General features: G+C 41.5%; 1 protein-coding gene across 1 annotated transcript; it reads right to left on the bottom strand.

The window, feature by feature from the left end:
* Positions 1-1454: 1454 nt before the first annotated feature.
* LOC140150518 (uncharacterized) lies at positions 1455-13290 on the bottom strand. Its single transcript, XM_072172551.1, has 3 exons — positions 13099-13290; positions 9179-9373; positions 1455-4100 (listed from the first exon to the last, which is right to left on the bottom strand). The coding sequence occupies exons 2-3, from the start codon at positions 9371-9373 to the stop codon at positions 3870-3872; spliced, it is 426 nt and encodes a 141-aa protein (XP_072028652.1). The 5' UTR covers positions 13099-13290; the 3' UTR covers positions 1455-3869.
* Between the last annotated feature and the right edge of the window lie 1064 nt (positions 13291-14354).

The following is a 14354-nucleotide window of genomic DNA, read 5'->3' as shown; positions in this document are numbered from 1 at the left end:
AAGGGGGAGGAGAGCTCGAGATAGAGGAGATATCGAATATAGCCTACTGACGAGGGAAGGAGACACTTAAGGAAGAGGAGGTTATATAAGTGGGGGAGAGGGGAGCCTAGGTAAAAGGTATGAGTTGTGCTTACCGGGGATAATAAAATAATTCATAATCAAATCATCTCCATGCATCGTTTATGTTTCATACAAACAAACGCCTCCACCCCACCCCACCCCTCAATATGTATACGCACATGTATATGATTTCTAGGCCTATAACTTGGGATGTAATATGCCAACTTCGACAGAGAGCATCAACTGTCGTCCGCAGGGCCGAGGATAGATTTCCGATATCAATCATGATAATAATTATGTTAGCACAATAGGCTATTGTATACTTCTGGTTAGGCTATTGTATACTTCTGGTTATATACCCACCCAGCATAATAGTGTATGATTGCAGACCAGATCATCTCCACATTTTAATCCCTTGATATTTGGTTTCTAAACAAAAGAGAAACCAAAACTAAACATTTGAAATGAGGGACTGACTTGCATCCGATTTGACCAAGGGCCCGGGGCCTACATGCATCCGTTTTCGCAATGTTTCAGGGGTATACGTAAATCTATAATTATTGTATACACATGTTGGATAGAACAGACTATTTTTTAGGCCACTTGTTTTTGTTATTAATCCTAGAAAATTGGGTTTTTATATAAGGCACCATCAACATGCCATCATAATGCTCAATTATAGCAAGATACGTATGAGCTGGGGTTATTTTTAATTTTGAGGCCCCAAACAATCCATCAAAATAACAAAAAACCCAACAATAAAAAACAGCAGTTTTGACAAAGTTGAATACATTTTTGTGTAATTAATGTCCTATGTTGTCTTCCATACACGGATTTCGGCTTGACCACGTTAACCATCCTATGTTAGCACAACTATACTACTATGATTTTCTGAATGAGCAAATTACTGAATACGTCTTCAACTGCATGAAAGGGGTAAATAGATACTTTCTAAATGTAAAAGAGTGAAAAACTCACTCCCCAAAAGAGTGATTCACTTATAAAACCACTCAAAAATGAGTGAAATGTGTTTTTTAAACTTTAAAACCACTCAAAAATGAGTGAAATGTGTTTTTTAAACTTTAAAACTACTCAAAAAAGAATGAAAACCACTCTAAAAGAGTGAATTTCAATTCGTTCAAGGAGTTAAATGAAGGACAACACATTTTTAGAGTTGTCCTTCATTTAACTTCTTGAAAGAGTTAAAATTCACTCTTAAAGAGCATGAAGAGTGGTTTTCACTATTTTTTGAGTGGTTTTAAAGTTAAAAAACGCATTTCACTCCTTTTTGCGTGGTCTTAATATCGGTAGTGAGATTTTCACTCTTTTACATTTAGAGAGTAAGTCAGGTTAGGACGGTGACGCAGTCTACGAATAACAAGACAGTGCAAAAATTTGTGTTATTTTTTTTCTAATTTTTATTTTCTTCTCGAAATTCGGCCAATTCATTGTGTCACAAAACATGTGGTTCATTTGCATTATTACAGCTGGTTGTCTTATCAAAAATAAGTCTATTACATTTTATCATAAATTTACTAACGGCTAATCCATTTAAAGTCCATACTCCCACTGTGCATGTGAAAGATTTTGGAACCATTTTTCACAAGCGAGTATGAATTTCAAATGGAATAAACTCATCAAGCAGCTCCATTTGAGTTGTATACACCATCTGAGAAAGATTCAACCTGAATCTTTCACAGAGGGAGGGTGAGTTTCAAATAGAGTTGATTAATGTGCTAATTCCATTTAAGATTCACACTCCCCCTGTGGAAGATATTTCCAAAATCTTCCACAGGGGTGTGTGGATTTTAATTTTTAGATTAGAGCCCTAATATCAAAATCACCATCGATGCTTAAGACATGGTACAGAATGGATCGTGACTGGAGTGCCTCCCTCCTATCAGCAAGACCCATGTAAATACCATATTTTAAATTTCGGTACGTTTCGATACTTGGTAGGGACTAGGCCCTATGGTCATTTGTTCAAACTATGCACGTTTCATGAACTCATATGGGATTGCGTGAACACCAAGGATTGCGTGAACAGTTAGGATTGCGTGATCAGTTAGGATTGCGTGATCACCTAGAATTGAATGAACACTTATGATTGCGTGATCACCAAGGATTGCACGAACTCATAAGAAAAGGTATATCACTTTAAAATTAAATTGGTCTGTAATAAACTTTATTTTCCTTTTTAATAATACATGTGCTGTTTCATTTTTCAAATTATGGTAATAATTATTAGTCTTGCTTGAGCATACAACAAATTCCATTTTATGTTCTAAGTGTTTGGCGCCAAATCGTGATCATGCACATGTCAAATTAAGCCTCCATTCGTTTGACCGTGCACGATCTCGACCTGGATCTCGACTGACCGTCCGATTTAGTCAATTGGACAGAATAAGTTAATGAAATTCGTGGCAAAATCCTCTAAATTGTCTCAAAAAGAGTCAACTTTCAGAGTAAATTTTACTCCAAGGACTTTTTAAAAATATTTTACATATAACTTTTTCGATTTATGTGTAAATTTACTTGATTAATAATTTAATAATTACATGTAGAGTGTATCAAAACCCTGTTAATTGCCAAACGATAACAACGATGTTAAATTTTTTCTTACTTTTAACAAGTCGGCATGAAAAGTGTTTGAAATTTAAAAAAAATGTTACGCCCTCTGCTGAAGTTTCATGCTATTGAAATTCACAAATGTCAAATTGCTGTAGGCCCGCTATGTCGTCATTTCCGCATATTGACGTATACCATACTAACTATAAACCGTCCCTATATAATAACCTGAAAGAAGTGGTTTACACGATTCGCCATGGTGAACTCAAACTGAAACCAAACAAAAGGTCGATATATCGGCAGTCAGTATAAGGAACGGTTTTTACTTATTTGGTTCGTCAATATGGGACCGGGCATCACCCTTCCTTCCCAGCATAGGCTACTAGTAAATAGGCTACATTTTACGCATGCGTCAATCTGTTTGTCCAGAGATTTAAGAACAAAAAAAACGCCAAAAAATTTTCAAATTTTTAATCAGACGTTTTTCTTGAATCTCTTGACGATTTTGTTATCTAATTTTCGCATTGGTGAACATGGTGCGTCCGCGATCAGGTCATTATGTGCACCTACAAAATGCACCGTGTCCGATGCAATAACATAGATCTTTTCTTGAAGTCCCTTTCCTTAAAATATGCGATATATTCAGAATTAGATCACGTGATAAAGATTTCAGGACTTGAGGAAAATGCAAGTTGCTGCGTGTCCAATGCTCAATTAGATTATTGTAAAACGACTTAATTTCGCTAAGGATCTTATTTCGCCCATTTCCCCTAGAAGCCTTAATTCGCTATTAGGCCTAATTAAACACCCGTGAATTTGACAATATTACCGTGAATTGCTGGATTAGCGAAACTAAATACCCACAAATTGGTAGTCATTGGTAATTCAATAGCGAAATTAAGTAGGCCTACTAGCGAATAAACTTTTTATCATTAGTAGCAACTTAAAACACTATGCATAATATATGATCTATATGCACGCGTAGTAAGCAACTAAATTTATTTAAAAATACAACCTAAATATACACCATACATGAATTTATCATGTTTATATAGACATACTAATTTACATTAAATAGTACTTTGTTTAATATACCACCACCAAATGATAGTAACAAACATGTTAGATATTGCTCCTTTGTGATATAAGAAAATAATAGAAAGATTTTTTTTTCAAAATAATTAAGAATCGTGTTCGGTCCGGTAGAAACCAGCGCCATCAAGTCAGAAAAAGCGCCCTCTTCATTCTGGTATCTCAGGCAGAGGTGGTGGTGGTGGTACGTATGCGCCTTCAAAGAATTCGATATCGCCCTGGAATCCCTTGCGTTTTTTCCATGTCTTGGCTAGGAAGTAGAAGCGGAACATGCCCGCTTCCAGAGTGGGAGTGTGATAGGGGTTCTTTAGGATCACTAGACTGCGTGTTTTATCTCCTTCTTCAGGGTGCATTTCAACCAGATCTGCCCAACAAGATGCCTGCAAATGGGTAAGAAATGTAATAAATGATTACAACAAGTATTACTCGTGTACCTTGCCAATACGCATCAAAGGAAGAACTATTGAACTCAGTAACCAAAGTACTTTGTATCTGATCCAGAAATTGAACTTACTTTGTGTACGTTTCAGCAACACTGTTGCCTTTAGCTTTGTCAACACTTGATGATGAGTGATTCCTACTGGGAACCGACGCTAGATGTATCTCCAGCGTAGGTATTGGTGTTGCCAGTTGATTTTTCATCTGGGGATTTTCTTGATCCCAGTTCTAGAAACTCATCAAAAATGTGGGAAAAAATTCTGGGACCAATTGTCAGAATTTGCACAGATAGATATAATTTTTGCACAGGTAGATATTTTCTAAACATAGGAAAGCTTATTCTAATACACTCAGCTTCGTTCCGATGTGCTGCATCGGGTGCCGAGCTGTCAACAAAGCTCGACGTATGTGATATCACAGACCCCCGTATGTGAAATCACTGACCCGTCTTTGAAATCAGAGACGTCCGGTTATTACGAGTGCCCCCGAACTGACTTAAGTTACCCCCCGGGAGTTACCAATACCGACCAATCCGAAGAGGTTATTATACTGACTAATGAGGGCGCTGTTATCGACTCTTTGCGGTGCAAAGAAGACGGACTCATCCTGGAGTAAAGCTGTCTTTACCATGGATGGAGGAGTGGGTGGAGATGTTGTTTGTTTGTTGGTGATGGAGGTGGTTGTGGTGGTGGTTTACTATTGTGTGTGGTGTGGTATTGGTGGCAGCATTGGCGGCGGAAGCATTAAAATTTAGGGGGGAGGGGGTTGGGGACAAGCATATTTTTGTTGCGGTGTGGTGGTTGTATTAGTGGTGGTGTTTGTATTAGCGGTGGTGTGGTATTGGTGGTGGTATTGGTGGCGGTGTTGGTATCGGCGGTGGTGTGGTATTGGCGGTGGTGTGGTATTGGCGGTGGTATGGTATTGGTGGTGATGGTGGTATTGGTGGTGGTGTGGTATTGGTGGTAGTATTGGTGGTTGTATTGGTAGTGGTGGTTGTATTGTTGGTAATGGCGGTGGTATGGTGTGGTATTGGTGGTGGTGTTGGTATTGGCGGTGGTGTGGTATTGGCGGTGGTGTGGTATTGGTGGTGGTGTGGTATTGGTGGTGGTGTGGTATTGGTGGTGGTATTAGTGGTTGTATTAGTGGTGGTGTGGAATTGGTGGGTGTACTGGTGGTGGTAATGGCGGTGGTGTGGTATTAGCAGTGGTGTGGTATTGGTGGTGGTATTGGTGGTTGTATTGGTAGTGGTGTGGTATTGGTGGTTGTATTGGTGGTAGTAATGGCGGTGGTGTGAAATTGATGGTGGTATTGGTGGCGGTGTTGGTATTGGCAGTGGTGTGGTATTGGTGGTGGTATTGGTATTGGTGGTGGTATTGGTGGTTGTGTTGGAGGTGGTGTGGTATTGGTGGTTGTATTGGCGGTTGGATAAAGGCGGTGGTGTGGTATTGGCGGTGGTGTGGTATTGATGGTGGTATTAGTGGTTGTATTGGTGGTGGTGGCGGTATTGGTGGTAGTGTTGGTATTGGCAATGGTGTGGTATTGGTGGTTGAATTGGTGGTGGTGTTAGAATTGGTGGTGTGGTATTGGTGTTGGAGGTGGTGGTGTTGGTATTGGCGGTGGTGTGGTATTGGTGGTTGAATTGGTGGTGGTGTTGGTATTGGTGGCGGTGTGGTATTGGTGGTGGTGTGGTATTGGTGGTGGTGTGGTATTGGTGGTGGTATTAGTGGTTGTATTAGTGGTGGTGTGGAATTGGTGGGTGTACTGGTGGTGGTAATGGCGGTGGTGTGGTATTGGCAGTGGTGTGGTATTGGTGGTGGTATTGGTGGTTGTATTGGTAGTGGTGTGGTATTGGTGGTTGTATTGGTGGTAGTAATGGCGGTGGTGTGAAATTGATGGTGGTATTGGTGGCGGTGTTGGTATTGGCAGTGGTGTGGTATTGGTGGTGGTATTGGTATTGGTGGTGGTATTGGTGGTTGTGTTGGAGGTGGTGTGGTATTGGTGGTTGTATTGGCGGTGATAAAGGCGGTGGTGTGGTATTGGCGGTGGTGTGGTATTGATGGTGGTATTAGTGGTTGTATTGGTGGTGGTGGCGGTATTGGTGGTAGTGTTGGTATTGGCAATGGTGTGGTATTGGTGGTTGAATTGGTGGTGGTGTTAGAATTGGTGGTGTGGTATTGGTGTTGGAGGTGGTGGTGTTGGTATTGGCGGTGGTGTGGTATTGGTGGTTGAATTGGTGGTGGTGTTGGTATTGGTGGCGGTGTGGTATTGGTGGTGGTGTGGTATTGGTGGCGGTGTGGTATTGGTGGTGGTATTAGTGGTTGTATTAGTGGTGGTGTGGAATTGGTGGGTGTACTGGTGGTGGTAATGGCGGTGGTGTGGTATTGGCAGTGGTGTGGTATTGGTGGTGGTATTGGTGGTGGTATTATTGGTGGTGGGTAGTGGTGTGGTATTGGTGGTGGTGTTGGTATTGGCGGTGGTGTGGTATTGGCGGTGGTGTGGTATTGGTGGTAGTGTGGTATTGGTGGCGGTGTGGTATTGGTGGTGGTATTAGTGGTTGTATTAGTGGTGGAGTGGAATTGGTGGGTGTACTGGTGGTGGTAATGGCGGTGGTGTGGTATTGGCGGTGGTGTGGTATTGGTGGTTGTATTGGTAGTGGTGTGGTATTGGTGGTGGTGTTGGTATTGGTGGCGGTGTGGTATTGGTGGTGGTGTGGTATTGGTGGCGGTGTGGTATTGGTGGTGGTATTAGTGGTTGTATTAGTGGTGGTGTGGAATTGGTGGGTGTACTGGTGGTGGTAATGGCGGTGGTGTGGTATTGGCAGTGGTGTGGTATTGGTGGTGGTATTGGTGGTTATATTGGTAGTGGTGTGGTATTGGTGGTTGTATTGGTGGTAGTAATGGCGGTGGTGTGAAATTGATGGTGGTATTGGTGGCGGGTGTTGGTATTGGCAGTGGTGTGGTATTGGTGGTGGTGTTGGTATTGGTGGTGGTGTGGTATTGGTGGTTGTGTTGGAGGTGGTGTGGTATTGGTGGTTGTATTGGTGGTGATAATGGCGGTGGTGTGGTATTGGCGGTGGTGTGGTATTGATGGTGGTATTAGTGGTGGTATTGGTGGTGGTGGCGGTATTGGTGGTAGTGTTGGTATTGGCAATGGTGTGGTATTGGTGGTTGAATTGGTGGTGGTGGTGGAATTGGTGGTGGTGTGGTATTGGTGTTGGTGTTGGGGGTGGTGGTGTTGGTATTGGCGGTGGTGTGGTATTGGTGGTTGAATTGGTGGTGGTGTTGGTATTGGTGGTAATGTGGTATTGGTGGTGGTATTGGTGGTTGTATTGGTGGAGGTGTGGTATAATCAAAAAGACTAATTTGCGTCTAACACCCCCTGTCAATCAAAGTGGTATTGGTGGTGGTGTGGTATTGGTGGTGGTATTAGTGGTTGGTATTAGTGGTGGTGTGGAATTGGTGGGTGTACTGGTGGTGGTAATGGCGGTGGTGTGGTATTGGCGGTGGTGTGGTATTGGTGGTGGTATTGGTGGTTGTATTGGTAGTGGTGTGGTATTGGTGGTTGTATTGGTGGTAGTAATGGCGGTGGTGTGAAATTGATGGTGGTATTGGTGGCGGTGTTGGTATTGGCAGTGGTGTGGTATTGGTGGTGGTATTGGTATTGGTGGTGGTATTGGTGGTTGTGTTGGAGGTGGTGTGGTATTGGTGGTTGTATTGGCGGTGATAAAGGCGGTGGTGTGGTATTGGCGGTGGTGTGGTATTGATGGTGGTATTAGTGGTTGTATTGGTGGTGGTGGCGGTATTGGTGGTAGTGTTGGTATTGGCAATGGTGTGGTATTGGTGGTTGAATTGGTGGTGGTGTTAGAATTGGTGGTGTGGTATTGGTGTTGGAGGTGGTGGTGTTGGTATTGGCGGTGGTGTGGTATTGGTGGCGGTGTGTGGTATTGGTGGTGGTATTAGTGGTTGTATTAGTGGTGGTGTGGAATTGGTGGGTGTACTGGTGGTGGTAATGGCGGTGGTGTGGTATTGGCAGTGGTGTGGTATTGGTGGTGGTATTGGTGGTTATATTGGTAGTGGTGTGGTATTGGTGGTTGTATTGGTGGTAGTAATGGCGGTGGTGTGAAATTGATGGTGGTATTGGTGGCGGTGTTGGTATTGGCAGTGGTGTGGTATTGGTGGTGGTGTTGGTATTGGTGGTGGTGTGGTATTGGTGGTTGTGTTGGAGGTGGTGTGGTATTGGTGGTTGTATTGGTGGTGATAATGGCGGTGGTGTGGTATTGGCGGTGGTGTGGTATTGATGGTGGTATTAGTGGTGGTATTGGTGGTGGTGGCGGTATTGGTGGTAGTGTTGGTATTGGCAATGGTGTGGTATTGGTGGTTGAATTGGTGGTGGTGTTGGAATTGGTGGTGGTGTGGTATTGGTGTTGGTGTTGGGGGTGGTGTCGGTGGTGTTGGTATTGGCGGTGGTGTGGTATTGGTGGTTGAATTGGTGGTGGTGTTGGTATTGGTGGTAATGTGGTATTGGTGGTGGTATTGGTGGTTGTATTGGTGGAGGTGTGGTATAATCAAAAAGACTAATTTGCGTCTAACACCCCCTGTCAATCAAAGTCCGATTTATTTACATGAAGATTGAGTTTACGCGGCGGTAAAACAGCGTGCCTTATGGTTAATTTTGCCCTTTCAAATATACAAATCATCTCAAAAGTTAAGTCCTAATAATAGGAAACTTTCTTTCCGAAGAAATAGGGGGGCCTACCTATAAATGTTGCCATTTTCTGCAATTCCTTTTCTCCGCCATATGAAAGCACCAGAGGAATCAACCTCCCTGTTGTGCGCTACTAACAAATCAAGGGTCATGGGGAGTTTGATTGACAGTGACATAAGACGCAAACTAGTGTTTGTATTCTGTCTCCGATTATAGCACAGCAGCTTAATTTGCCTCTCCCTCAAGTGGTACAACCAAACAAGTCTGCCACCGCCCGGCTGCTTAGTCTAAACCCCTCAGGGAGGCTGATACTTACATCAAAGTCAAAGACATTGTAGTCAAAGTCGATCTTCATATGCCATCCACTGGCATTGACTGCCTCCGCAACGGGGAATTCGACGATGCCTTGGAAGCCACCAGCCCAGGCTCTATTGACACTTGTCCGTAGGGCATCAGATAACGCCACCCAAGTAAGGATTACCAGGACAGGGATGATGAAATGGCGAGCCATCTGTCAAGAAAAATTAACAACAAATAAAAACTTACTATATCAGGTTGTGATTTCCACATACGGACGTATACCAGATTACTGTGAACCATCCCTGTATAAAAACACCCAAATATATCCCAAATACACCCAATGTTGCCCAAATACGGCCTATCTCTCGAATACACCCATTATCTCACATGTTTCACAAATACACCCAAATGTTTCACAAATACACCCAAATGTCTCACAAATACACCCAAATGTCTCACAAAATACACCGATATGTCTCACAAATACACCCAAATGTCTCAAATACACCTAAAGGTCTCACAAATACATCTACATAGCACGCAAATGCACCCAAATGTCTCACCACAAATACACCCATATGTCTCACAAATACACCCAACTGTCTCAAATACACCCAATTGTCTCACAAATACACCCACATTATAGCACGCACATACATCCAAATGTCTCACAAACACACCCAAATGTCTCAATAATACGCCCAAATGTTTCACAAATACACCCAAATGTGTCACAAATACACCCAAATGTCTCACAAATACACCCAAATGTCTCAAAAATACACCCAAATGTCTCATAAGTACACCCACATGTCTCACAAATACACCCAAAATGTCTCACAAATACACCCAAATGTTTCACAAATACACCCAAATGTCTCACAAATACACCCAAATGTCTCACAAATACACCCAAATGTCTCAAAAATACACCCAAATGTCTCATAAGTACACCCACATGTCTCACAAATACACCCAAATGTTTCACAAATACACCCAAATGTCTCATCTAAAGTACATCTAAAATAAGGCTGGAGTTATTCGTTAGACACGAAAAAAAATCGAACGAGCGGCCCTCATGAGTATGCAAGAATTCACAGCATTTTACAAAGCACAGGGACTTTGGCTGTTGGGAAATAGTCTGTGCCCAAATGTCTCACAAATACACCCAAATGTTTCACAAATACACCCAAATGTCTCACAAATACACCCAAATGTTTCACAAACACACCCAAATGTCTCCTAAATAGCCTACATCTAAAATCGGACGATTGGCCCTCATGAATATGCAAGAATTGAGTGAATTCACAGCATACAAAGCAAGGGGACTTTGGCTGTTGGTAAATAGTCTGTAGTAGTCTGTGCCCAAATGTCTCACAAATACAACAAAATGTCTCAAAAGTCGATCCTTGGGCATTTTTTAGATAAAGGGTCTAGTTAGGATTATCAGTCTGGAGTTATTAGTGAAAAGGTCAAAGGTCAACCTTTGGGTTACACATGGGTCAAAACAAATAATTTTTACCAATTTCAATGATTATTAGGCCTATGTTTTGATGAGCCCAAGTGCTTTGTTAAAAACGAAAAAATCGGACGATTGGTCCTCATGAATATGCAAGAATTGAGTGAATTCACAGCATACAAAGCAAGGGGACTTTGGCTGTTGGTAAATAGTCTGTAGTAGTCTGTGCCCAAATGTCTCACAAATACAACAAAATGTCTCAAAAGTCGATCCTTGGGCATTTTTTAGATAAAGGGTCTAGTTAGGATTATCAGTCTGGAGTTATTAGTGAAAAGGTCAAAGGTCAACCTTTGGGTTACACATGGGTCAAAACAAATAATTTTTACCAATTTCGATGATTATTAGGCCTATGTTTTGATGAGCCCAAGTGCGTGAAAATATTGGATCCAAAACAATGATAAAATTGGATGCTTTACGCCCAAAGTCGTCTCTTAGGGGTGGTGCAATAATTATGGGTACCCCGGGGTGGTGAATTATAGGGGAGGGGCAAAGATTTTTTGGCAGGCCAGAAGGGGGGGGCAAGTATTTTTTGGCAGGTCGGAAGGGGGCTCAGGCGATTTTTGGCAGGTCGAAAGGGGGCAAGCGATTTTTGGCACAGATATTTTGGGCACCGTTTCTATATTACGCCCTAAAAGGTGTAGGAAAACGTTAGGAACACGTTCAAATATGCAAAATGTCCTGCTCGCTGCACTCGCATTATATGATAAGACAATTTAAGGCTTCAAATTCAGGTTCCCAAAAATCTTGCTGTGTAAGGGGAGGGGGCAAAGATTTTTTGGCACATCAAAATGGGGGGTGGGCAAAGATTTTTGGCACGTCAAAAGGGGTGGGCAAAGATTTTTGGCACGTCAAAAGGGGGGGCAAAGATTTTTGGCACGGTCAGAGGGGGGGGCAAGCGATTTTGGCAGGCCATTTTGAGAATTCACCACCCGAGGGTACACATAATTATTGCACCACCCCTTATGAGTTTTGGAATATCGGACTCGACTTGTATCACTGACTATGTCTCGTCCAATATTTTAAAACTCATAGTCATAGCTCGACCAAAATTATGCATGGGCTCAAGCGATCCCAAATGTCCATGCATGTCTCTTCAAATTGTTTATTTTGATATAGCAATCCAAAAAAGAATAGTTTGCACTATATAGGATACATTGTTACCATGGAAACACAGCAAAATAGGTCAATTAATATGGCGGAATGGATACTGTTCAAGAGCGTAAAAAAACTTCAGACTATTGTAGCACAAAATGAAGATAATTTTGCCATTAATTTTGATGAGCCAGTGCGTGCAAAACATAGTTATTTTTGCCCAAAACACGGTGCTAAAAAGGAAGATACCCAGGGCAATTATATTGCTTTATTTTAATTTTAGGGGCAAGAGTCCCCCACCCTAGGCCTACATCAGATTTTGAATGCATGCTTAGACTTGTGTCAAGTCTTAAATTGTATTACTTTTTTGTAAACAAATGTAAAATAAGGGTTTTGCTATTTTCCCTTAAAACACTCAACAAGAACTATTGAAATTGAACTTAGGGACCGTTCACAAACACTTGTAAGGGGGTGGGGGGGGCTGATGCAAAACATTTCATCGCGAACATTTTGCGCCCCCTTATGAGATCTCAAAATTTAAGGGCCCCTCCCCTTTTTGACATGAAAATTATGGGTTAAATTTGTTTTCAGCCCCCCCCCCCTTTTTGGAGGGTCAAAAATTTTCAGGGCCCCCCTTTTTGCATCAGGCCCCCCTAACAAGTGTTGTGAAATGTTACCTCATGTTTCATCACGACAAATATTCTTTAATTAAAAAATTTCCCCGGAATATTTCATGCTATTTAAAATATAGGCCTATCTAGGGTCTGTTCAATATTTATGCCATGGGAGGGGGGAGGGGGAGGGGGAGTTTTAAGGGGGATCCGAATTTTTGACTTGAACTTGGGGGAATAAAGTTTTAAATGGAGAAAAGGGTGAAAACAATGGGTAATCCGAAAATTTTGAGCCGGTTCCGAATGCGAATTTGTTGTGGATATTTTGGTAAAACTTCCACCCCCTAACGTAAAATATTGCACAGATCCTAACATCGGAATGATTCCAAAAATATAATTATACTAATATGATGGGATTAGGCCTTCATATATTTTACAAAAAATAATGATGATATTACTGCCTAGTTTGATCAAGTTTTAGTGCAAACTTGAATTTTCTATAGTAGGCTAATCGCATAAAACGCAACGATCGATCAAAGAAACTTTTGGATCGTCGAGTAAAATCTTCTCTGATATAATAATAGGCCTAATTGTTGCACAATATTTAGCATGTCATGATCTAATATCAAGATGCAATCTTTTAAACCTTTTTTCCACCAGACGTTTTCATCTGATTCGTTATTACTTGATCAAAGAAAACACAAATCAACTTACATTAGGTTCCTCGCCTCAAAACACGCCCTTCTGGTAAAAATGTAGCTATTTTTTACAATGCTGTCCTCAAGAAATGTATTTCTCTTCCCTTACGTGGATAGAAGGATTGGTTGGGTGATTTCAAGGTTAAATTGACGACATTTTCATCCTAATTCAATTGTTATGAGCTAAAGAAGTCGGAATAACAATGGGAGAATTCTTCAAGTATGTATCCAACTTTATCTACATTTTACCAAATCATCCGCCCAAACGTTTTCATCAAATTCAGTGAACCATAGAACACTTATTATGATTTATTCTATTGGGCGTAAAATCCATCGGGGTTACCCAATTTAGACTACGCCCTGCATCATCTTGATTTCCATGACAATGGGAAGCTAGATGCATATTTTAGGACTGCGGATTTATAAATTGACACAGTACATGAAGGCCTACTACTACTCCCGGTGGGTTCAGTTTGTATTTAAAGGTAGGACGTATGACCGTTCCAGGATTTGAAAATGACCCCTATTTCACGGGGAATCGAGGACATTTGCAGCAATTTTCCCCCCTATTTTGCGCGAAATCAAGGAAAATTTGCCCCCAAATACCTCCCCTATTTTTATCATTTTGAGGACGCATTTTCATTTCCCCCCTTAATATCACGAGGAATCGAGGACATTTTTCCAAAATAAATACCCCTATTTTTATCATTTCAAGGATGCTTTTGAATTTTTCCCCCTATTTCACGGGGAAATGAGGACAATTTTTATGGGAAAAAACACCCTATCCATTTTTGTGTGGAACTACTAAAAAACGGACAGAAAAAATACAAAAAACGAAAACTATAGCGGTAAAATGCGGACGAAAGTCCTAGAAATACACCCTATTTTTCATTTCAAGGACAATTTTGCTCCAAAACACCCCTAATTTGGACAATCGCGAACAATTTTGTCCTCGAAAATTTCGCGGACATTTCTTGAAAAGTACCCCTAATTGGAACCATCATGCGTACGCATCGTCAGTGAAGACGGAACCCACCGGGCTACCACTAGGAAGGAGGATAATGTTACCGGTATTAAAAACTGTATTTTTTTTTTGAGTGATCAAATTAATTTGTGTCCATTTTAGTTGAGGGAAAAGGATTGGAAGGTGCATGATTTGTCTTTATGGGTGGGGAGAGCTAGGAGCTTTTAAAGGCCCATTCAGTGATTTGCTCATCCGGACGCGAGGATCGTAAAAATCTAAATTAAGATTTTGGTACCTTTGTCATTGTC

Source organism: Amphiura filiformis, chromosome 4, assembly GCF_039555335.1.
Source record: "Amphiura filiformis chromosome 4, Afil_fr2py, whole genome shotgun sequence".
NCBI lineage: Eukaryota > Metazoa > Echinodermata > Ophiuroidea > Amphilepidida > Amphiuridae > Amphiura > Amphiura filiformis.
Note: the sequence above shows the minus strand (reverse complement) of the source record. Positions and strands in the feature narration are given on the sequence as shown.

Excerpts from the sequence above, each read along its gene's own strand:
- LOC140150518 (XM_072172551.1), bottom strand. The coding sequence starts at position 9,373 with ATGGCTCGCCATTTCATCATCCCTGTCCTGGTAATCCTTACTTGGGTG. Across the intron at positions 4,101-9,178 it reads ACAATGTCTTTGACTTTGAT|GCATCTTGTTGGGCAGATCT; the intron begins GTAAGTATCAGC and ends ACCCATTTGCAG.